Source organism: Colossoma macropomum, unplaced genomic scaffold, assembly GCF_904425465.1.
Source record: "Colossoma macropomum unplaced genomic scaffold, Colossoma_macropomum, whole genome shotgun sequence".
NCBI lineage: Eukaryota > Metazoa > Chordata > Actinopteri > Characiformes > Serrasalmidae > Colossoma > Colossoma macropomum.
The window spans coordinates 33,843,876-33,868,743 of record NW_023494805.1 but is presented as its reverse complement, the minus strand read 5'-3'; the positions used below and the strand labels follow the sequence as shown (position 1 = coordinate 33,868,743).

General features: G+C 36.7%; 1 protein-coding gene across 1 annotated transcript in view; it reads left to right on the top strand.

The window, feature by feature from the left end:
* ank2b (ankyrin 2b, neuronal) overlaps positions 1 to 24,868 on the top strand; it is a 104,838-nt gene that overhangs the window by 9,821 nt on the left and 70,149 nt on the right. Inside the window, 8 exon segments of the mRNA XM_036596499.1 lie at positions 1,987 to 2,088; positions 9,215 to 9,313; positions 15,085 to 15,183; positions 15,306 to 15,404; positions 15,944 to 16,129; positions 18,658 to 18,681; positions 22,712 to 22,810; positions 24,328 to 24,426. Of these exon segments, the coding sequence (XP_036452392.1) occupies positions 1,987 to 2,088; positions 9,215 to 9,313; positions 15,085 to 15,183; positions 15,306 to 15,404; positions 15,944 to 16,129; positions 18,658 to 18,681; positions 22,712 to 22,810; positions 24,328 to 24,426 (807 nt within the window).

Below are 24,868 nucleotides of genomic sequence, written 5' to 3'. Positions count from 1 at the left end.
TGCTTGGCCAGTGCTGACTGATGCATTGCAGTTCTGTGCAGCATTCTATGAGAGTTCTGCTGCTAGTACCAAAAGTGCTGCACATTAACATGAACATGCTGACTCTGATATTGTTCTAGAATTTATGAATTGCATTGTCATTGCTTTTGTATATATTAATGCTATTCTGTCTGTTTGAATGCAGCAGATTTAGCAAGCTGTGCTAAAATGCTATTATAAGTGTTATTGTAAAACAGTAAACTAGTATATAATGTTAGTGTATTATTCATATTATAATGACTATTTAATTATGACAGTATGCCAGAACAAAAAGGCACCGTCTGCTTGTATCTGACAAACCAGAGACTTCCTGAGTACTTAGTATAGTCTAATGTACCCATAGGGAAAGAATGCAGTGGTGCTAATTTAGTGGTTTTGGAGCACAATATAATATTTTTCCTCTGAGGCTGTTGTGGTTTGTAACAGAGGTGGTGCCTGTATTTTTTTAATCTGTTATGCCCATTGTTGACATTGGGGTTAAAGTTCAGCAGGGGTTGTGTCTGTGGTGTTAGTCTCAATTTGCAGATGGTTCTACCCTGCCCCACCACCTGGATTTAGCCTGTACCTTTTCAGCAGCACAGCGGCTGCAGTTGGACTGTGTGTGGGTCAGTGAGAGATATTTGGCGACTAAGCTTTCCAAATGCCCCAATGAATATTGTTGGAATAGATTTCTGTGGCTTTGTCTCAGGAAGCAGGGTCTTTACAGTTTTAGGGGCATCTAACTTACTGTAGAGTGCAGCTTCAAGATGAGCTATTAGCTCTACATTCAACTGTATTTAGCTGCATTAAAAAAGAAGAAAATTGGTATTTAGTGGCACTATGTTAATGTATAAATTAGCCCAGATCAACAAACATGCTTGTGACAGAGGTCCTGATCAGTTGTGACATCTAGCTGCAGCCACATGGACTAAATTGCAGACTAAGCACAGCCTTAGCTTTGACAGAAAAAGCCTTTTTGGGCAAAAGTTAGCCAGTGAGCTAGGTAAGTTAGATAGCTAGCTGAAGTGTTGGCAACAGAGACTTTATAGTGAGGAGAACCTCCTGCTTGGTCAGGTGCTTGAAGGCTCTCCCTAGAGAGTGTAAAAAGAATGGGTTCCTATGCTTTTGTGCAAAATCATAATTTATAGATAGGTAATCCTTTTTATGCAGACAGATATGCTTGCTTTCTCACACAGAATGACATTTCAACACTGCGGTCATATTTGTGGATGCTTTTTCACTCCAGTTATAGGACCTTCTAATGATGCTGAAACACCTAAACAGCTTGCCAGTCAGTCAGCACTCAGTACTAGTAATGCATCAACTGACCAAAACCTTTTTATGCTGCTGAAAAATGGAAAGATATTGAGGAATTTTGGTTGATTTTTGTAGTGTCATATATCCTATTTTCCAAAAATAAAGAAAGTTTCTGTGTGAATGGCAAAAAAGCATAGATATTTTTTGTTTTTCAGCCGTTCAGCCATTCATTGAAGACTTACTTGCAGGTGCCCTCTAACATATTTCAGCCATGTTTTTGGTATAATGAAGAGATAGGATGTGGCCAGGTTCTCCATGACCTGGCCCTGACTGGCAGCATTAACATGAACATTTGAAAATACATGGTGGTTGGCTTCATGTGACATGAAGGAAGCATATACTAGACATTAGCTAATGTAGTTGGGGAAGCCAACCACATCTTCTACCACTAATCTTAACCCTTCTATTTTTAAGGGCAATTTACGTCCACCACTCCTGGTGCTACATATCGTTACACTCTGTTGTTGCAGCTGAATACTACTCAGTTGGTTTGCAGTGGAGCATAAAGTGTATATTCATATGAAACTAATGAAAAACTTGAAATACAGGTTTGGTATAGATGTGGAGCATTAACAATCAGAATTAGTGATTTCTGTTGCTGCATCCTTACTAATAATGCCGCTTGTTTTTTTCTCTTTCTCTGTTTTCCAGTCGGACAGCAACACCAGTTTCCTGCGGGCTGCGAGAGCGGGGAACATTGACAAGGTTCTGGAGTATCTGAAGGGCGGTGTTGACATTGCCACCTGCAATCAGGTTAGATTTACTCTGTCACCCAGATACATTTAGAACCTGACTAGATTGAATCGATGTTGAGTGTACCTTGAGCGGCACATTTGATGTCACATGTTTAACACTGAGCTCCAGGGCATTAGTGGATGTTCTCCTACCCAGCATGAATCCCTTGCTTTAGTTCAATAACTAATTTTGCCTGTGGGATTGTTGAGCCCTCATCAGTCCATGTCAGTCCATCTGTAATGACACGTGTGACCTTCTCTTTAAAGAGTGAACAAGAAGCCTCATTCTAAATGGCCACTTGGTCCTGATCTAATCAATAACCAGACGAGCCATATTTTAGTGTTTTAGGTGCTTTCTGTTTAACTGTTGCTCTAGTAGGAAATCATTTTTAAGGGGTAATCTTTGCTACTGATTGAGATTGAGGGGCTTTTTACTCAGATGGGAGTTTAAGAATAAAATATTAATGTAATTAGAAAAAAATGAATACAAATACTACTTTTAACTATGGATAAGTACATTTACAGGGAGGAGTGAAGTGGTATGGGAAGTGATTTATTAGTATAATAGTGCCCCTGCTTTTGTATTTAAGCAGCAAAAATGTTGACTATGGGAGGTATTTTTTCTCTTTACTCATGCTTATTTCTGACATTGCTCTAGCAGTATGTAAAAAAGGTCTTCTTGTCAGAATCCAATTCCTTACCGTGCCCAATGATGGATGATGCAAAGCCCCCAGAAAAATGTGATCGGTATCTCATTTGCATTGTAAACAATTGAGCAGGTGGGTTGCTTGGCAGCTGGCAACAGCACACAGTAACAGTTTGTGGTCCCAAATCTCACTCCATCCCGATGGTTCTTTTTGCTCACTTTACAGAAAGCTGCTTTAAAATGAAAAGAAATTGGCCTGGGTTTTCAGACATTCCCATGCATAGACATGGTGCTTAGATATTGTTTGAGCTTTGCACCTGAGCAAATCGAATTAAATGTAATGGTATGGTAAGTGACGTCCCATGTCTCTGTAAATTTGCTCGTGAAAAAAAGCCTAATTTTATCATTGCTTTGGTCAAAAAAACAATGCTTACTGATCTGAACTGCACTCTTAATGAGCTTGTACTCTTACTTGGAAAAAAAATCACAATGCATTCAACAATAAAGGAAGCCATGTACATCCTTTATACAGGGATAGAAAACACAGTAACACACAGAAAACTTTGATTCTACGGGCTGATACATTTTACTCTGGCCAGTGTGGACGAACACATGCCATAACTCCTTTAGATTTAAACAAGCTTAAGGGGCCATCGCCAAATTCTTAGAAAGAATCACTGGCAAGATGCTTCAATAAGGTTACCAGTCACGATAATTCTCTTGTAATTTGATGTGAAAACAAAAATTCAGTTCAGTTCTATGTTGTGTGAACAAGACAAGCTTTGCAAACTAAATACATAAAAATATATACATCCAAAAAAATATGATTTGTTAAAATCTACAAGTGTCAAACACTGGCAAACTTACTTATTACGTCTTAGCGTGAATCTTGAAAAATATCTCTCCGACTGCTGTGGAAATTCAGGAACGTGATGTTGTGGAAATATGAAAAATAGCCAAAAGGACTTGGACATGTTTGACTATATAAAAAAAATCAATGTTACCTTTTACCCCGTGTTAGGTTGTGCCTTGCTGTAGGTTCCAGGCAGTGAGAATTTAGTTGTTTTTTCTACATTATCTGTTATTACACCTCTATTAGCATAGCAGAGCAGGGGTGTGTGAAAGCAGATAGTGTGTAAATAGCTGCTCCATAGTAACAAAGTGTATATGCGTTCTGGTAAACACCAGTCACATGCAGCATTTTGGCTGGGGTGTCGAGTTTCCTCTCCATGACTGTCCACGAGCAAGGAACAGAGTCATGTCATTGATGTTTATAAAGGAACACTGTCTAAATGGCAAAGAGGACACATTTTTGTAAAAAAAGACATGCAAGTTGTTTGTTTTAACCTGTATATCTTCCAGAGTTATTGGTGCTTCCATGTCTCATTATTTTTTACTATGTGGGTGGTGTCCTCATCTTGTCCAGGCATTTGAAACACTAGAATCATGACCTTTATGGGGAGATAATTCAGTCTCTAGTGAATGACCCTTGTGCTGCAGCACAGAAGTGAACATTTGTGCAGGAGAAAAACAATATTATTAAAAAAGAGTTCAGTTCTGAACACAAAGACTAAGCTTCACAGGAGGAGGGAGCACTTTACCAGAGCTGTTGTTGCTAACAGTGAATGAAAGTGGATAGTTACCAGTTAGTATTATAGAAATAATACCATGCTAAGCGGTTGCTACTAGTGTTCATATTTAGCCATGTTAGCATTGGACAAATGTGCCGATATGTGCTGATATTGCAGTTTCACCAGATACTGTTTTTCTCTGGTTTCATAAGATCCCGCTACACTGTCATTCTGTTATTGGTTTGAGGACCTTCACAGCTCACGATAACAGAGTGCTAAAGTGTGCTTGCTAGAGGGTCTGCTGCTGTTAAGACTGTGTACCACTTCTTTAAAAGGTTTTTGTGCTGTTGATTTCTGTTAGCTCACAAGCAGCAGTTACCCTGTTCACTATAATATGTTAATATCACATGCAGGCCCTTTTTACTTCTTCATTTAACCGAATATCTGTTCATTATCTCTTATGGATAGCTGAAAAGTAGTCAGAATGCACATTCCCATTGGGAATACTTTGATCTATATATATATTGTACTTATGATTTAGGACTCAATTCTGGTGACCATGAACACACTCTCCTCGAACTAAAGCTCTGCAAATCAGTCAGCTTTGACAGTCAGGGTGATCTATCAATACTTAGGTGTGCATCTGGTTTCTCTGGTCATAACTCAGTTCAGATGAGATGCAGGCCACTAACTCTGGTTGTTTGGGTGTTGAGTAGCATGCTCAGACTGACCCCATTATAAACATAGGACACCATTAAATACTGTCACTAGAACTCCCTTGAAGCAAGCTCGCTGCTTAGTAATATTTCATTGAGGACAGCAGTCATTCCTTACAACATTATCATGAATGTTACTCATTTCACACAAGATTTCCCTTGATAAAATTTCTATCAATTTCAAAACAGAAAAATGGTATCTTGTTGCCTCATGTTGTTTCATAATGATGCCGGTTGTCTGATTCTGTTAAGATCCATTATCTTTCTTTGATTTGTTGGTGTCAAAAGAGACTTTCGGCAACTGTTTCATTACCCAGACAATTACATTTCTTGTGTCTCTGTTGTCTAAATAAACAGGCACCTAAGAACACTGTGATAAATCAAATCTCTACAATTATGCCCATGTAATAAGCATTTAAGGGAATAAGGTAATCACATTGAGGACTTTCAGCAGGAGCTTTTAGACTGTGTAATTATGCTGGTGCTGGTGGGTGAATGTAGGACAGAACAGGGGTGTAGGGAGTGATGGATTGGGTGCTTCTGAATGCACCCAGCTTGGTGTGGGTAATATGATATGCTGTCATTATCATGATAAATTCTGTCCTGATGTGCTTTTTTGAGAATATTAGTATTGTCAACTGCATGCACAAAAAAGACAGGTTTAGACCAGTTATAGCAAGCCTGTAAACATCAACCCATGTAACTACATAGTAACTACATACTAGTAACGGCATGTAAATGCACAGAAAGAAGCAGCTGATTGAATGTCAGGTCATTATTTTTTGTTTTGGAAATGTCTCACTACCCGTTGTTAACTTTTTAATGCTGTTCCTTCTTAAATAGTTTATTTTTGCAAACAGTGAGTGGAATATTCAGTTGTATGCAAACGTTTGGGTGCCCCAGGTCAAATGTTGGTTATGTTTTGTTGATTTTCTAAATGAAAATTCTTCTCTTCTACAGAGAACTCATTAAAAAGCACAATTACTGCTTATTTGCTGAATTTAACATGTTGGGGAAAAAACAGCCTGTGCATTTAATGTTTTATGTTTTTTTCTTCTTCAATGTTAAAGTAAAGCGAGAGAAGGAAGTAAATATAAATTGTGCAGTAAATGTAATTTGCCCAGGGATATTCAAAGTTTTACGTATGACTCTATAATTGCAATTTCTTTTTTTTTTAAATAGTGTTTTTCAGATGTGTAAAATGCTGGTGCATTTTGACAATTCCAGACCTCAAAACAATGAAATATTGAGATACATATTGTGCATCATAATGTCTTCAAGTGTTGTGATGATATATTTCGCCATATTGTCCATTCCTATGTTCTGCTACTGTGTAGCAGAGACCCTCATAAATGTCGAGCAAAGCTCACCTGCAGTGCAGTGTGTATTACTCTCAGAGGACAGCCGCTGATTGAGAACATCCATTTTCTTAGTGGCAGTGGCAGTGGCTTACATGTAGGGCAGTGTCCTCTAGAGTTCTGTGACCACACAGGAAATTACATACTGACTGATTGTTTAATTAATGGACACCAATGTATGTAACATGGCATACACTGAACCACTTAGAGCAGGGGGTCTTGTGGACATGCGAATAAAAAAATATATTATAAACGCACCTCTGAACTTGCACAGTTTTATTGTAGGATTTTTATTCACCTTTTCTGTATGTGGATTTCTAAACATTTCGTGCAGATTACACTTCTAAAATGGCTCCTCTCTACGACCCCAGTTTTGGTGGTGGTGGATTGGCAGAAACTGGCAGGAACTGGCGTAAACTGATGAATGTTGAGATGCTTAATCCCTCTTGGTAATCTGCGTTGAGTGACGTTGGAAAATAATCTTCATATCTCTGTGAAGCTTTTACATGTAGAGTCTATTTTTTGCAGCAACATGGGGGAAAAACATCAATCTTCTTATTAGATTTAGATTAGCAGCTTCGCTAATCTAATGTGCAGACTTCCTGGGACATTCTGCTGGTCTACCCATTTATTCACTGTTGGCGTTTTGTTTTTATTACGTTATCTTTAGATTTTGCTTTACATACTGTTTAACGTGATGGGCTTTGTGTGACCAAGCATGGAAATAGCTGTATTCATTTCATGGAAACGCAGTTCAAGTTTACATTTATTGGCATACAAAATACCTCCTATCACCTTGTAGTGAAATTCAGGAAGCTGACTTTGCTAAAAACTAAAATTCAGTGTATAATATTACAATAAATGAAATACACCCAATAGAAAATACATAAAATACAATCTAACTAAAATGTTTAGGTATTTGGACATTTCAACCATAAACTTTAAGGCAGTTCTTTAGGTTACTTCATAAAATATTTAACCCAATGATATTTGGTTTAGAGACAAACACTTTTAGCACAACATCAAATTGATGGTAGAGTCTTCATGTGGAGAAGAATTGCAGTCAGACAGAACTAAGGGTTCTGTAAAGCATAGAGGTGGATACATCAAAGTCTGGAGCTGTTTGTCCTACATTGGTGTCGTTATGCTTGTGTTCAGTGATACAATCATGAACTCAGAAACGTATATAGACGTTTTGGATGCAAACCTGCAGAAATCTGCAAAGAAACTGCTCAAACCATAATCTGTAACACACTAGCCATCTTTTGAAATAATAAAAAAGTGGTGGAATGGTTTAAAATAAATGCCACTTGGTTGGACATTTTGTTTGTAAGAAAGTGAACCTTTTTGAACATTTTTAAGCATAAATAACCCAAATACTGTTTGTGGCCACTGTGTAAACAATCACTTGATCATTATTGATCATACAGCTAACATAATCAGTAATTTCTAAAAATATTTTGCGCAGCATACAGTAGACTTAGCAACATCTATATGGTCAGCAAAGGGCGAAAATAGGTTGACTGCAGATGCTTCTTCTTTTTGCCTTTATGATCAGGAGGAATTTTACTGGTTTAGGGTTTCATTTTTTTCTGGTTTGATTCTCACAATTATAGCCATATGTCTTAGAACAGAAATCTTCAAATCCAGATCTTGAATCCAGTTCACAATACTGCATTTTGTAATCACTGGTAGTTAAGTGAACCTTTGATGTGACTGATTGGCCACCTAGGCTGTAACCAAAATAGATCTGCATTTTAGGACACTATCAAGTACACTGTGAATTTTTGTGTCTTAGTGTTGAAATTCTAGTGTGATCTGGGGGGCACTACAACCTTCCACAATGCACTTATAATCAGCTGAGTGTATGCCTGTCTGTTGTTACTAAGCAATAGAGAGGATTGTTATATGAATGGTGGCAGACTATCGAACTCTATTGACACTCTAGTAAAAAAAAGCAGCTCTGTGCAGTTAAAAACAAAGACATTAACATGTTTATTGCCTGCTGTTCGCTATACAGCAAAAAACACTGGAAACTTTAGATTAAATTAAGAATGAAATGGTCTCCTGCACTTTTTCAAACTTTTTCAAACATCTACTGCTATGAATAAGAAGCCAGCTTTAACTTTTTGTTGGTTCATTTATATGACTGGTGAATACTGTTGCAGGTTGATGAGAAATTAATTTACTGATTCATGCATTTTACTGCTATTAAAAAACGACATAGTTCACCCCTATATAGCACAATTCTAATGAGGGAGTAGGGATCCGTTTTGGTCCCAGTCCTTGTGTCATACCTGGCATTAATTACAAAATATAGTACCAGAAAGCTGAGTTCCAGGTCGTGATTTGAAGACCTCTCAACCTTTTAATGAATTATTATTTAAAGAACCATTTGTACAAGGATTACAAGGAGCTATTACTGCATACATGTATATGAATAATAAATTAGTGTTTTTGCTGGAGTCGGAATGAAATTTTCACTATTTTTAAATGTGATTTTAAACCTCTTTTCTTTAGAGATACTCTTCAGTGTTGAGTTGGGTGGCTGCCAACTGCCAGGATACATCTCGACTCTGCCAGTTTTATTAATATCTCTCCCTAACGAACCCTTCACAATCCACTGGCACGTCTCCACGCTGTGGTGACACAGCATAAATGCAGACCGTCAACGTTTGATATTTAACTCTCTCTCATGTGCATTACAGTCTCCCAGTCATGATACACATTGAGAATGGACGAGGAGGTACACCAGCGCCTCGCTGTCCTCTTCTGTCTCCCATCTGTTTTAGCTTTTTCTCTCTTTTTCTATCCTGGTTTTGGGTTAACTCTTGGTTCTTCTGCATCTTTATAGAATGGACTCAATGCTCTGCACCTGGCAGCCAAAGAAGGACATGTGGATATGGTCCAGGAGCTGCTGGAGAGGGGGTCTTCTGTGGACGCTGCAACCAAGGTGGGGTCTTCTTGGGCAAAACTGTTTGAATTAAGTGTAAAGTTCAGAGTCGCAATGTTGAGAAAAAATTGACAATATGAGTTAGGTCATATAGGACTGCAGAAAAATCAGAGACCACCTTTCATTTATTTAATTTATAGTCAAAATTATCATTAAGCACAAGTTATCTGTTTTTCAGCGTCAGGAAAAAAGCAGAAAACATATTTACCAGAAAATTATGCAGAATCAACAACTAATTATGATATCAATTTTTCATATTCAGAGTGTGCACACTTTGCATGCAGCTTTCATTATTTTCATGAGACTTGCTTTCAGTTTCTCAAAAAAATCTACAGGGATATTTTTCCACTCTTCCAAAGTTCAGTCTTAGAAGTTGGTTGCATTTTCTGCTTCTCACAAAATACATCCCCAAACATGTTCAAAGACAAAAGCTTTAAGTGCTGTTTATCATATAGCATAACTCACATTTTACAGTTAGGTAAACAATATAGAATTTGTTTTTTACTCAGTTTCCTTGCTGACACACCAGGTATTTTCTCCTTTTGGGCTCAAAGTTGTTATTATTGGCTTTTAAAATGGTGGGGTTCAGATTCATAACCTAGTGATTTTGGGGCAAATGCTTAGACACCACCAGAAATAGACAACAAATGTAAGTTGGGTTTTTATAGTCAAATGTTAAATTTAAAGTTTAAAATTTATTTTTTTTTTACAGTGTAAACATTTATGGACACAGAAATCTTCAGGGTACTCTGATGTAACTTCAGAGTAATTCTCAAGTGGTGTAATTGTCTAAGGTATTCATCCCAACAGCTGGAGGTCATGAGTTTTAACCCCAGTGATGCCACAGCTGCCCATAAATGGGAGCCTAAAAAAGGGGAGATGTATCTAGTGGAAAATCTAGTGTCCTCAAGTTAAGACAAGGAAGCTGAGTAATCAGTAAGCTTATCATTTTAAGTTGTAATGACCTTTCATTTTTTACAGCGTAGTTTGAGATGTAAAAGTGTGCCAGTGGAGTGAAATGGACCTGATATTGGTGTGCAGCCATAACTACCCCATTTCCAGCACACATGCAGTGGTGAAATTTTGCTATCAGATGTTATCAGATGAGGTTTTGTTATTAGGTTTGGATTGTAATACAGCATATATTTCAAATTACTGTAAAGTAAGGTACGAAATAGGCAAATTAATGGTCATATTATGAGTCTATATATTCTCTTAAAAATAGTCCCTGTATATTTATTACAGCTAGATTTTGAAAACAATGTTTTTCGTTGTAAAGATAGAAGTAAATTTGCTTTTTCTTAGACAGTAACATTTATTACAAATTAAATGTTATAAATATAAATATTAAAGTAAAGCATTATGTACCAAAATGAGCACATTTATGAAAAAAAGAATTGTACATTTCCCAGAAATACTCTAGGTTTAGTGGGTTTTCTAAAAAGGACTTAAGACTGCTGCTCACATGCTTTTTATGTTGTTCTAGCCAAGTGTAACCTTTTCCATGTAATAAATGTAGGTCACCACCCCTAAACCTAATACTCATGTCACATGACCACTCATCCATCACTGCTGTAGAATGTAGGGGCTGGACAGGCTGGTTGGTTGGTCATTGAGAAATGATCTCTAGCACGGAGCTTTACACCCCTCATGCTTGCTAGGCTTTAGAGGAGGGCTGTCGCTATCATTGTAATTAGTATTCAAGTGATCTCCTGATTGTTTTGATAATTCATTGAGGAATCTGAACTTTTAGAAAAAGCCCAAATAATAAGAATGGACTTCGAACAATTCAGCAATAATAAACTATGCAAAGCATGTCTAAAGCTAAGCCTACTTTACACGACTTTTAAAATCATAACACATTTAACATAATTTTTAACAGAATTTCTGTTGTTTTCTTGTGTGGACATGCACAAGGCAAAAAGGGCACATAAGGAGTTTTGGCAGTGAAAAGCACTCAAAATCCCAGATCTCCCCCCTGTTATCAGTGATACAGGCAAAGCTAAACTGCACTGGATCTACTTCAGCTTTTATGCTCGCAAACAGGGGATGAATATGAGGTTGGAATGCAGATATTATAATTGGAGCTGCAGAAATATTTTATTACGAACTGCCTGCTGGCTTGACATTGTAAAGAGAGATTATTTACTCTGAACACAACAAGCAGCTCCTCTGTCTCTGTAGCCTTCTGCTTACGCAGGAGAGTGCACGTATGTGCCTTTTCAACATTTTTCTCTCTTCTAGCATTTGTGCCGTCAGTTGCTTCTAATCAAAGTCCCAACCTGGAAAATCGCTTAGGATTGTGAATTTTTGTCAGAAAGAGCAAATCAGGATTAAAACCGGGCTAAGCATTGTGTAGTATAAGCCCAGCTTAAGAGTCCACAGTATATTTACTGGGAAAAGACAAACTAGGCTTTTAAAAAGACTTAGTTTACAATAGTGGCAAAATGTATATAATTAGGTGTTCAACAGGTTCTGTTTTATCTGCAAGAGAAATGTACATTATTGTCATGAAAGTTGCTTGCTAATCAGGGTTGATTCATAGAGAAGATAAACTTGAACTGGTGTGTTTTTTATCAGGTAATCGTGTGTTGTTGAGTGATTGTCACAGCGCTACTTAAAAGGAAACTATTAATTTTTCAACATTTCTATAAAAACTCAGTTGTTAAGATGTAAACAAAGTCATTCAGAGTGGTTTGATGGGAAATGCTCTGTTCTAGAGAAACTTACAGAGTCAGAACTGTTCACGGTGGTGGTGACAGGAACCAGACGTCTGAAGAATTTACTGTCTCTCTCACAGAAAGCAATTACATGAACAGGTTATAAATACTCTGCGTTCTACCTGAGATATTGTTTTACAATAGTTTTGAGGGAAAGTTTTGGCCTAAGATATGTATATCTTAAATCCAATCATGGTGGAAAGGTACATGCAGGGTGTTGTAAGATAAATTAATCCTTTTGGAAAACTTATTTTTTCTGATTTATCGCTATTTTACCATCATTAACTTTATGTATAAAAAAATTGAAGACACTTATAGGTTCCCTGGTGGTTTTGGATAGTAAATAAAATGGCTATATTTGCAGTGTAGACATCACAAGCCCTGGTTTCTGTCACTAACAATATAAATCTGAGTCTGTAAGTTTCGTTCACATCAAATCAATATGAATGAACTTGAATCTACCAAAAATTAGTAGAATCAGCCTCATTATGTATTATACGTACTTTAAGTAAAGATACAGTTTTAAAAACAAAGGATGTTTAAAGGTGCGTTCTGACGTTGCCCGCTATGTCTCGTGCTTAAAAGGTAGGTGGTGAGGGTGAGTTAACACATTTTATCGACAAGTACGTAAACATGAGACAGTGTTTTGTGGGAATGCAAAAGACTGAAATAAAAACATCTCCATCCCCTTTTTGTATATGTAATTTGTAAACACCAGCCGCCTTTCATTACAGGTTAAGAATGTTTTTTCCTAGTCCTGTAAAGTTACCATGTTAGAGAAGCGAGGTTTTGTTCTGACAATGGCGCTAATTAATACTAAATAAAAACAGTTTTTCTTCTGGAGATTGTGTTAGTCTTTGTGTCAAGTGTTGTACAGCACTGAGTCTTTGAATACTGCCAAAACTAGCTTTCTTCTTTATGTTGGATTTGTGACTAAAGGCACATCCTAGATATTGAGTGGTCAGCTGTAGATGTGGGTAGCCAGCAGAAAAGTTGACAGTGTTTCAAATTGGACGTGTTTAAAAACGCAAAGCGCATTGTGCAGGCCAGAGGAGAACTTTTCAGTTACAGTACGCCTTGCTTCGACAATGAAAGGAAACACGTCTGAGAGAGACTGAATGTCATTTGAACGCCCCCTTAAAGGATTGTTTAGACCAGTGCTATAGAAGAACCCATTTTGGTTCCTGAAGAATCTTTCAATGTATGTCTTTTTAAAAAATCATGTTTATAAGGTGTGAATAAGCTTTTTGAAGTTGAAGGAACCTCCACAGGTTGTGCATTTCTAGCAAAAAAGGGGTTCTTCTGTGGCATTACTCAGAGGAACCCTGTAAGTGCCTTTTTTGCCACATAGTCCTGCACATAAACCACAACCATTGTTTGTGGCAACCATCAACCGCAAATTTGCTAGTCTCATTAAAACTGCATCTCACACACACGCGCACACACACACACACACACACACACACACACGTACACGCACACACATTTAATTAAAGCTGTAATTGGATAATCCAGCCTCCCTAAACAATAATTCATCGCCATTCCTCCTTGCCTTTGGTTTTGATTATTATGAGACTGTCTAATGACGCTCCTCTTCCCCACACTTATCATTAGCGCGCCCTATCTGTGGGTACCTGCTGATATGCCTGCTTCTGGAACAATCAGCTTTAAATTACTGATACTTCATGTTCATTATTAGAGCAAGAGGCTGGGTCGCAGGGTTTATTATTATCATGCAATGATGAAATGCTGTTCACTGGTCATTTGGCCTCATTTACTAAAGTTCTTAAGAATAAATTTCTTCTTAAAACCCATTTACGCAGTTTTCTGACATTCACCAATGTTTTCTTATTTGGGATTTGTTCTTAGGTTAGAACAGAATCTACACACACTCAGTAGCACAAAGGTGTGAACAATTCTGCAGTTTAAAAACACGCCATAAATCTGACATAGACTTTTTCTTAGGACCTTCCTCAAACAAATTTAAGAAAAAACTTACAAAGATATTGGTGAATGAGGCCCAAAGTCTTTTTGCTGTTTGTAGTGCCATTTCTAAATATGTGAATTAACCACAAAACAACCACACAGTTTTGCATATCGCTGCAGTCATAACAAAACTTAGTGTCTCCAGAATGGTAACATTTTAGAAGGAAAGAACATTCTTAAAGTTTATTGTACACTACCAGACAAAGGTGTGGACACTCATGAAGTCATTGAACTATAAAAAAGTTCGGGGATTTTATGTTTTATCATGACTGTAAAATATGACACTTTTTTTATATTTGTAGTTTGGTTCTCTTGGTCCAGACCAAAGAGGAAAAGGATACATTGTTCCATTTTAGTTCTGGATAACAGAACGATGTAAACAAAGAAATTCATATGGGTAAAAACCTGACTGGGGAGTTTAGATGTATATGATGGCTCGTTTAGGTGTCTTTGGTCAGTGTTGCATTCATATTTAAAGCGAACCTTTCAGTAGTGTAAGTTAATGTAAGAACATTTTATTTGAAATAAATCTAGGCCATTTCTGTTGGTCCATTCAGCATGAAATGCTCACAGTATGTTTTCAAATGGTGCAGAAAATGGAGTTGCAAGGTTTTGATATGACAGCAATATGTTTTCTTCAAATTCAGCAACTCAATATTTCATGTTTTCATAGCAGTTTTGTGTCTAGCAGCATAAATGGGAATGTACATGTTAGCTGTTCAGAAATGACAGAATTAGGACCTTGAGGTGCTTTTCATCTGCTATGATTAAGCAGCTAATAAAGTAGAATGATAGAGCTCAGCATAAGGCGGAGTGCAACTAAAAGCAGTGCAATATATTCAGATTTTGATTATTGTAAGACGTGTTTGTTTATTTCTGTTGATGGGACATTTGTGATAATACTGAAATTTGTGATAATACTGAGTTTGATTGTCTACTATAGCATGACAACTGATACTATTTAATTCAAAATTTAATTCACTGCATCACAATTTTAAACGTTTCTCTGGCATGTCTTAACTTTAAAACTTTTTAGCGATTGATTAATGTGTATTTGACCCACAGAAAGGAAACACAGCTCTCCACATCGCCTCCCTAGCAGGTCAAGGTGACGTGGTTAAGATCCTGGTCAAAACTGGAGCGGATATCAATGCACAGTCACAAGTGAGTAAGATGTCATACATGCCCAGTTTATTAGCATCTTTTTGATGTTTGCTCTCACCATTTATTGACATTTTATTCAATTTTGCTGCAATTAACTTGTGTTGAATTGTGTTTTGTTACAGAATGGGTTCACTCCTTTATACATGGCTGCCCAAGAGAACCATCTGGATGTGGTACGCTATCTACTGGAGAATGGAGGAAACCAGAGTACAGCAACAGAGGTAAGAGTCAAGAAGAAAGAGGTTACTCAGAGTAAAAATGTGTAATGCGCATCACATGCTGTGCCAGAGTTCTTTTGTACAAATAATTTGTAAGAAAACAGAAAGTTAAGTAACAAAAATTAAGAAATGTTAGATGTGTCCAGAAAGATAAACAGAACTGTAGATTTTAAAATGTGTGAGAAAACTATTTAGCAGCAAGAATACTGAAAAAATAAAATTAATATTCAAAACGGGTCATCATAACTCAAGACAGATAACTTGACATTACTGTACATTACATTTAACCTCTAATAATTTCTGGTTTCCAAAATACTTGACAAATTTACACTACATTTAATGCAGTCAGCAGCGTTTTACAATATATTCAATCCAATGCAAATGCATTAGGAGTCTTGCCCAAGGAGTCTTATACACTGTATAAGTTATTATTGTATATAAAATGTCAAAAACTGTTCATATGACATATTTAAACCATAACAGTAGTGCATGTTAAAACATAGACGTCAGCAAATAACACCTTGATTTGTCTCTGCTTGTAGGATGGCTTCACTCCTTTGGCCATTGCTCTGCAGCAAGGCCATAATCAGGTGGTGTCCATCCTTCTAGAGAATGACACCAAGGGCAAAGTGCGGCTGCCTGCCCTGCACATTGCTGCCCGCAAGGACGATACCAAGTCGGCTGCTCTGCTGCTGCAGAATGACCATAATGCAGACGTCCAGTCCAAGGTACATGCGAGGGAAAGGGGGAAAAGGGGAAAGAATGGGGCTTAGCCAGTATGGGCAAAAACTTGTTTTGGTGGATGTTGGGAAAGTGATATGGAAAGCATGGGCGCCTGATTTTATGTGGAAGTGGAGGAGCAAAGTTGGAGAGGGACTGGGGCATTGACAAAGTTGAGGGTGGGTGGTGGCTGAAGTCCCAGGGGAATGAGCTTATATTTAGGCTTAAACTTAGATGTATAAATAATTCTAAAAAAAATACTAGCACAAGCTAATAAATACAGGCTAGCCAGCTCATGTAAGCTAAAAATGACACTGCATTTATCTAGCTAGCTAACTGTTTGCTGCCAACTGCAAGATACTGAAATCCTGAAATACTGAAATACTGAAGCCATGTTTCTATTTGTCTCTGTATTTTGGGTGCTGTGTTTATCTTGAATCTACCCTTCAGTGTTGTGATGTTATAGATTCTTGATGGCTTGCTTGTGCAGTGTGTATGAATCAAATCTCACAGCAAAGAGCTTCTTCACTGCTCTCGTTGTCTATTGTTAGTTTTGTTTTAGGGTAGGTTGATGAAATTACATAAAGCGTATCATTTTGTTTGTTTATGTTTACTCACCCCATAATACAATGTGAGGTGTGAGTGCTCCACTTACTCCATTGTTCAGGCGCCTATGAAGGGAGGAATACAAATATGCATGTTTGGAAATGATTTTATATTAACCCTCTAACCAACTGTCAGGTGCTTCCACAGCATCTTGTCCTTTTGTCCTTTAAACCTGTCATGTGGTTTTTGATGGGAGTGATCAAGTGCTACAGTGTTTTCATCACCTTCCATTGTGAATTCTACCTCTGATCTTGTATTGCTCGTTCGAGCTTGTCTCTCTCTTTGTCTCTCTTCTCCAGTCTGAGTGTGCCTGTGTCCTGTGTCTCCATCCTGATGCTATACGGGTTTCTGTCTTTTCTCTATCAATCCATGCTTCTGTTGTACCTTTTGTGCCTTACTTGTGTTTGAACCCTTTGCTGTTGAGTAACTGGACATCAGTATGTGTGCTCAGCATGGATCCTTTGCATAGGCTGTATGAAATTCAACCTTTTGTAGCAAAGTATGTGGGTGTGTGTGTGTGTGTGTGTGTGTGGAAGTGGTCGTTTAGATGGGCTCATTTTTCTTTGGAAATGACCAGTGACAAGTGATTTGGGACCAAAGATCATAGAGAATTAAGTCATTAATGCTTAATGTTTTATTTAAGGGTCAGTGCCACTTGTAATCACTGAAACTGTCTAATGTAAGCCGGTTGTTTGTTTATTTATTAGCTCTCATTAAAGCAAAAGCTTCTCTTCCTATGATCTACATACCTAATAGCCCTCCAGCTAACGTGGGCTTCATTGTTCATTTCTGTTTATATAAATCATTTTTAACCTTAAAGCTCTAATTTGATTAATTGATTCAACTCAATCACTCTGTTAAAAAGAATCCTTGAAAATTAACCTTCTTGGTGTATTGACAGATGTCAGTTTGCTGGACGTTAATGCATATTTCAAGTTCTCTTACAACAGTCTGTTACAGTTGTATGTAAAAGTTTGGGCATCCCAGTTACGTTTTGTATTTTCTGAGTGAAAATAAGTTACACGTCCTCAACAGAGAACACACTTCTGCACATTTTAATGACTGTTTATTTGCTGAATTTAACGTATTGGAAAAAATAAAACTAAAACATAAGATGTACCCTGTGCAAAAGTTATGACACATTTTATATTTTATGTTTTTTTTTTGTCTAATGTGTTAAACTCAGCAAATAAATAGAAATTGTACACTAAGTTTTGCAGAAAAATGCCATGTTCTTAACTTATTTTCAACAAAACATTCAAACCTTCACATATAACTGTGCATTTTAGGGAATTTTTACCACATAATTATACATATATAAGTACACCTCCTTCTGTCTACACGTGCTGTTCATTTCTTCAGGTCTGTTTACCTCATGTGGTTCTACAATTACAGACTGTAGGCCATCTGTTTCTCTGCGTACTTTGTTAGTCCCCTTTCACTCTGTTCTTCAATGGTCAGGGCCCCTACAAGACCACCACAGAGCAGGTATTATTTGGGTAGTGGATCAGTGGTCACAGGACGCTGCCCACAGGATGCAGTTGGTTGGTGGACTATTCTCAGTCCAGCAGTGATATTGAGGTGTTTAAAATATTAAAGTTGGTTTAAAAAGAACATCCATTTATTAGTGAACTTAAAATCTGTGAAATACAGTCAATTCATTTCATACTAAAGCCGATATAGACACATAAGCCGACTGCTTAAAATAATCATCGATGCAATACTTATAGTACATAGTATTTTACCTATAAAGTATTAAAGTAGAAAATAAATAAATAAATAAATAAATAAAAAGTAAGAAACTGTCCAGAGAAAAATGAGAAGTCATCTAACATCTCTATGCATGCAAAATGTGAATAGAAGTGCATGTATGCGTGAAGCGTGAGTAAAACATAACAAAACTGTTTCCCCCCTGTATTTTCTGCTCCAGATGATGGTCAATAGGACTACTGAGGTAGAGATATTTTCTAGTTAAATTTCTTCAGCATCAGTTTATTTCCTTTTTTCTTACACATTTATTATCCACTTTGTGGCATTGCATGCAAGAACCTTTTTTGTTATTTGAAATGTATGTGATTTTTTAAAAAATTTGCATGGCTGACTGTCTCACTTAAGTATTGTTCAGAAACTGTTTTGATGTATTGGGTTGTAATTTCCATTCATATTAGCGGTGTTACTTTTTAAATGTGCTTGCCTTAAACTGCCATATTTCTTTGCTTTAATGATGCCTTGGTTGATTATGAGGATTTGCTTGCCCGAATGATAATATTACAAACTGACATGGGATGGAAAATCCAATAAACCAGACAGTCTGCATTCTCCCAACATCTGTAATCCTCTCCGTCATGGATTAGGATTCCACAGTGCTTGTGTACAGTTGGTCTGAAACTTACATAACCGACCATCAGGACCATACTTTCCGATGCACAGCTGTTCGCTGCCAACATGGTCAAATATGAGGAAAAATAGCATCCCAACAAATTTGTGTCGCTACACTCTTAAAATTTAAAGTTTCTAAAAGGTCTTTGTACAGTTTCTATCAAAAATCCTTTAATTCTTATAGAACATTTAGATTATGTGGAGAACCATCCTTTGAATTATTCTTTGAAGAAAAAAAACAGGATGTGCATTCTGACAAATTTTCTGACTAAATATCTATAAAAGTTGATATAATGAGTGGATTTTCAGTCAACTGGAGGGAAGGAAATAGCAAAAATAAATAAATAAACAAAGTAGAAAAGAAATACGTTACATTAAGCCTGGCTTAACGTAAGACTTACTTTTTATAGCATGGTGTTCAGTAGCACAAAAGTGCATCAGCTCACAGAGCAAATGGGTAGGTTTAAATGTTGGATAAGTAACAGAAGCTGCCTCTTCAGATGAGCTAATGAGCTAACACTAAAGTTAACTGCTTCAACACTGCTAAAGACTCGTCAGCTTGTATGTGAGCTATTTTTTCCTCAGTGGATGATGTGCCAACATGTTTATCAGAGAAATATGTTTTTGACTGTTTTTGGACCTAGCTAACATCAGCAAGAGAAGCTAGCCTTGTCAGTAAAACGCCACTCTAGAGCCGACTACGCCATCCCGGTCTTCTTAGTCACATCTTTAGCAACACATCCCTGACTACATGCTCACACTGAGGCACTTGTAGTACCAAAGTATAATACACTTATTTACTCACAAATGCAAGCAATACTGACATATTTTACAGTCCTGTTACATCATAAATAGCGATTTCAATGAATTGTTAAACTGTATGTTTTCTCCATTGTCCTGTGATGGAATTTAACAAGTACAAGTGATTTTAATATTGGAAAACTGGCACACGAGTACCTCACATTGTACATCAAGGCAGTTCTTCCGTGGCATCACACAGAACCTTTAGTTTTAAGAGTGTGGAATTACAATTCCATTCATTTAACTTGCTAACTTTAGAGATTGGAGTTTACATTTAGATGTCACCATGAGTTTGTTTTCTCAGCCAAGTACACAAAACTGGTAGCTTGACAGTTTCTTTTGTTTAGCCTGTAAATTTATTTTGCTTGCTGACTTGATTGAAAGGCATATCAGACAATTAGAATTACAACTTTAATCAGTAGCATTGAGAATAATCAGCGTTGAGTAATCTGTCTGTAGATGTTACGTAAGCATGCTTGTTGAATAACTTGAGAATAATCAGTTTTAGCCTGCAATTAAGCATTTAAAGCAAATAAATCATTCTGTGTGAACATCCATACATCCACCAAAAATGAAATAATATCATCTCACTAAGTGCATCTTTTACATGTTTTTTTTCTGTTTTGCTGAAAAATCTGTGCCACATCTAGGCAGGATGTATGAATGTTTATATTAAAATCACAGTAATTAGTACATATAGAAATGTGGTAAAGTAATCAATGATAACTATATGAATATGTTAAATTGGTTAAAATTGTAGGCCTAAATGTGTTTTGACTTAATTGATTTAATTTTTTGCATGGTAGTAAAAACAGCTATGAACAAGACCCTAAAGCATCAGCTTATTTTCAGATAATGCACTGCACAGCATGATGCACCACTTATATTTTGTTTTGCACCAGCTTTGAATGTGTATCACATAGTCAATGTTTCCTTCACACTTTTGTAAATGATGTTTTCACATTAAATCGGACCGTGACTTTCAGAATGGAAAGGTAAGGCAAGAATTTCACGTACTTCAAATTGCTCAGCCAATCTCTACTTTCTCATATTCCTACCTATATATTCCTAACATAACTTGGTTACTGATAAGAGCTACAGTGCAATAATGCTCCTTTTTTTCATTTCTTGAATATGTTTTCATTCTTTTGGGGTTTTTTCTTTCTTCTTCCTTTCTGTTTTCTTTTCTTACCCTCTGCAGTATATTTACTAAAAATGTACTCTGTCACTGCTTATGTACTCCGTGTTTGTTCTGTTTCATGGGCATATATTTTTGTACTTGGATTTGATTTGGGATTATATCTTCACTTTGCATGCCTGTGTCTGGGATCTGGTCTCTGATACTTCCTGTGAATGTGTGCCCTAAGTTTCATATGGGGTTTCCATAAGGCTCTGGTTTATTTTCTTAAATACTCTCCATGTTTATGCTCCATTTAAATGACAGTTTTGATGAATTCCCTCCCTGACATTTAATTTCTATTTTACAATTTCATCTTCTTATATGTGTGATTGCTGCATGCCAGTACAGTAGATACAGATTGGTCAGGGATGTGTTTTTCAGCATTGGTGGTAGTCAACTTTGTCAGTAAGTGCAGATCTAAAATTTGGCTTTAAAGGTATAGTCCAGTAGTTTTCAACCTAACCTCCATCTGCAGCATCTGTAGCGGGACATATTGATTCCCTGTACTTTTAAAAGAGCAAAAGCCAAGGGGTAATTGCTGAAATCTGACAGTGAATGTTTATGCAAAACATGATTTTTGAAGAGCTCTGTCATAATATTACAAATTAAGCTGTTAATCTACACAATTAGTTTTCCATAGGGAAGAACAGGTGGTAATATGTTACCAGTGTAGTAGTGGTGTATACCAGATTTGCTTTTTACTGTGCTGCTCAGCAGTTATGTAAAACCTCATAAGAGTAGTTTTACTAAAATATTCTCTCATCCCAAAACCTTTATTTTTATTTCACTTCACTGAAAATTCACAGCATACAGGCACCTACAGTGTGCAAGTCAGTGTCCACCCTTCATTTATTTAATTTCCAGTCAAAACAGCCTTTAACTACAAGTTATCCAAAATGTGTACTTAACAGAAAATTACAAAAAAGCCACAATGAAATATAACATCACATTTTTCAGTATAGAAAATTGAAGTTGCTTTCAATTTTTCAAAGAAATCTGCAGAAATATTTTTCCCCACCTCTAAAGTTCAGTCTTAGAAGTTGGTTGCGGTTTCTCCTTCTTACAATTTAAGTACTCCCAATTACAAATGTAGACTTCCATAAAACCTTGCTCCACATCTCAAATGTCCAGTTTTAGTATTGTAGTACAAATCTTTTTTTCTGACTTTCTCCTATCTTATGCAAGTGGATTATCTTATATCTCTTCATGAAAAATCATCTTGAAAATGAGTGACCTTGTGTTGCTTTGACTGGAAAATAAATAAATTAAGAGCAGTCTCTGATTATGCGCAGTACTATATTTCAAACGTTTATTCATAGAATTCAGCAGCTGCCCTTTGGCTTCAGTTATAAGTGAGTTTTGAGGCAGAAGGTACAGAGAAATGTCCAAATGATTGTTTATAGAAATTAACAGTATGCTAAAGATATGGCAGCTGGAGATCAGGTTGAGGATTCTAGAGTATTCCTTTAAGCTTATCCCCAGAATGGCCAGTGAGGTCATTTGTGTTGCTGCTAGACCTGCATTTGCTGACGGTGTGGCTGTGGAGTGTTTGCAGCAGGTGTGTTTTGTAGTGATGAGTGAACTGTTGTGTTTCTGTTTCCTCTGTTCTGCTCCTGTGTTGCAGAGTGGCTTCACTCCACTGCACATTGCAGCTCATTATGGAAATGTGAATGTAGCGACGCTGCTCCTAAACCGAGGAGCCGCTGTGGACTTCACTGCCAGGGTGTGTACACAGATTCTCTGACTAACACTGTAGAAAATGTCACATAGGTTTTAGAAGTCCTGCCTGTTCAGCACGACAGAGCGCTGTAGTCTGCAAATGTAGAAGGACATTTTTTGGGAGTTTTTGTCTCTTGCCCCACCCCCCCCTCTCTCTCGCTCACTCTCTCTCTTTTGCTGTGTCTCTGTCTTTCGCTTTTATGCTTTTTGTTTTTTATCTGTTCTCTGTAATGTGCTTTTTCTTTCTTTCTATCTCTTTCTTTTTTGCTTTTTCTCTTTCTCTTGTTTTTTACTTTTTCTCCCTCTATTGCTTTTTTAGCTTTCTCTCTCTCTCTCTAGCTTTTTGCTTTTTTTGCTCTCTTTCTCTCTCTTGCTTTTTTGCCTTATCTCTCTCTCTCTCTCTCTCTCTCTCTCTCTCTCTCTCTCTCCCTCTCTCTCTCTCTGTCTGTCTCTCTCTGTCTCTCTCCAATCAAGTGTTAAAAGTACTCCTGATAAATCTGTACCTAAATTTAGACCTGAATCTGATCTGAAGTGAGGATCAAATTTACTGTCATATTAAGGTCACTTATTGTGCATGTTTGGTTGTTTTCAGTAGTGGTGTGATAAAAATTGCTATCTTGTAATACACTATTAATGCATCATAGAAACACAGAGGCCCAGGTATTGATTTTAGTTATTGACATAGTTATTTAACTATGAATGTTTTAAAATGTATTAAGGTCACTGTTAAACTAATAGATCATCAAAACAGACGGAGTAGTGGATAACACACTCACCCTGCACATAAGGGATCTGCTGTTCAGTAAGGATTCAGAAATGCCACTGTAACATACTAATAAGAGTCTCACATTACAGTACATTCACATTCTGTTGCCTATTATCTGCATAAACACATAGTTAAATATTTTAAAGATAAAGCCTGTTTTGAATGTGTTTGTCTGCTTTGCAAATAAAAGCATCTCCTCATTTTTTTAGATAAAAAGATAAATCAACATTTTTATGTTGATTCATCTACTTCACACTTCCTGTTTGCTTCAGCAAAAATATAAAAAATGAAATGATATGAACAAAGTGTGAACTTCATTGGCTTAAACAAAGTTTTCTTTTAGTTCAGTTATTTGTAGTCAGAAGTAATGTAAATATACAATATGTCATTTTATTAATATGCAGTATGTCGTATAATCATACCTAGAACAACACAAATCTTTAAATATTGGAACAGAATTAAATCATGGCACAAGTATCATAATGATGTGGTATTATGGTATATGTAGCGATTCCCACCCCTATTTTTCATTTATTTATTAGTTTATAATTGTTTATTATGTAAGTTTATGTAGGTTATGGCTTGTGAAATATTTTTGTATGGGATTTATAATGGCCTCTGGACATTATTGATACATATATATATATAGATATATATATTTTTTTTTGGTCTTTTTCTGATTATAATTTATGAATATTTAGCTTTACTTTGCATAGCTTTAATTTAGATTCTTCCATGTTTCATGCTGCTTGCAGAATGGAATCACACCATTACATGTGGCATCTAAGAGGGGTAATACAAACATGGTCCGTCTGCTGCTGGACAGAGGGGCACAGATTGATGCCAAAACAAGGGTGAGTTGCCTCAGCGGGGCTGTATTTAATTAGACTGAAATTTTCTTCTCACTACGAAAGCAGACTCTTATTCACAGTTTGATGTCATGTATCAGGATTATCCTTGCCACATTTTTTTGCTTAACTTACCTTACTTTTTGAAATATTACATATATATTTGTTTTTCACAATGTGCAACATGCATTAGGATAAAAATGGTAAACACAATGCAGGTTTTGCAAGCTTATGTAAATGCAGTGGCTATGAAGTTAATGTAGATTGTGTTAAATTTGAGGATGTGTATATCCATATTGCATGAATAATGTGGAATTACAGCTCATTTATAGGTAGTCCTTCTAATTTATGTGTAAAAACAGGGGTTTCCTTAGTTGTTCCTTGATCAGCTGTGGATTGTTGCTTCATTAGTTTTTGCATAAGAGAGTTGACCATAGGTGTACAGATA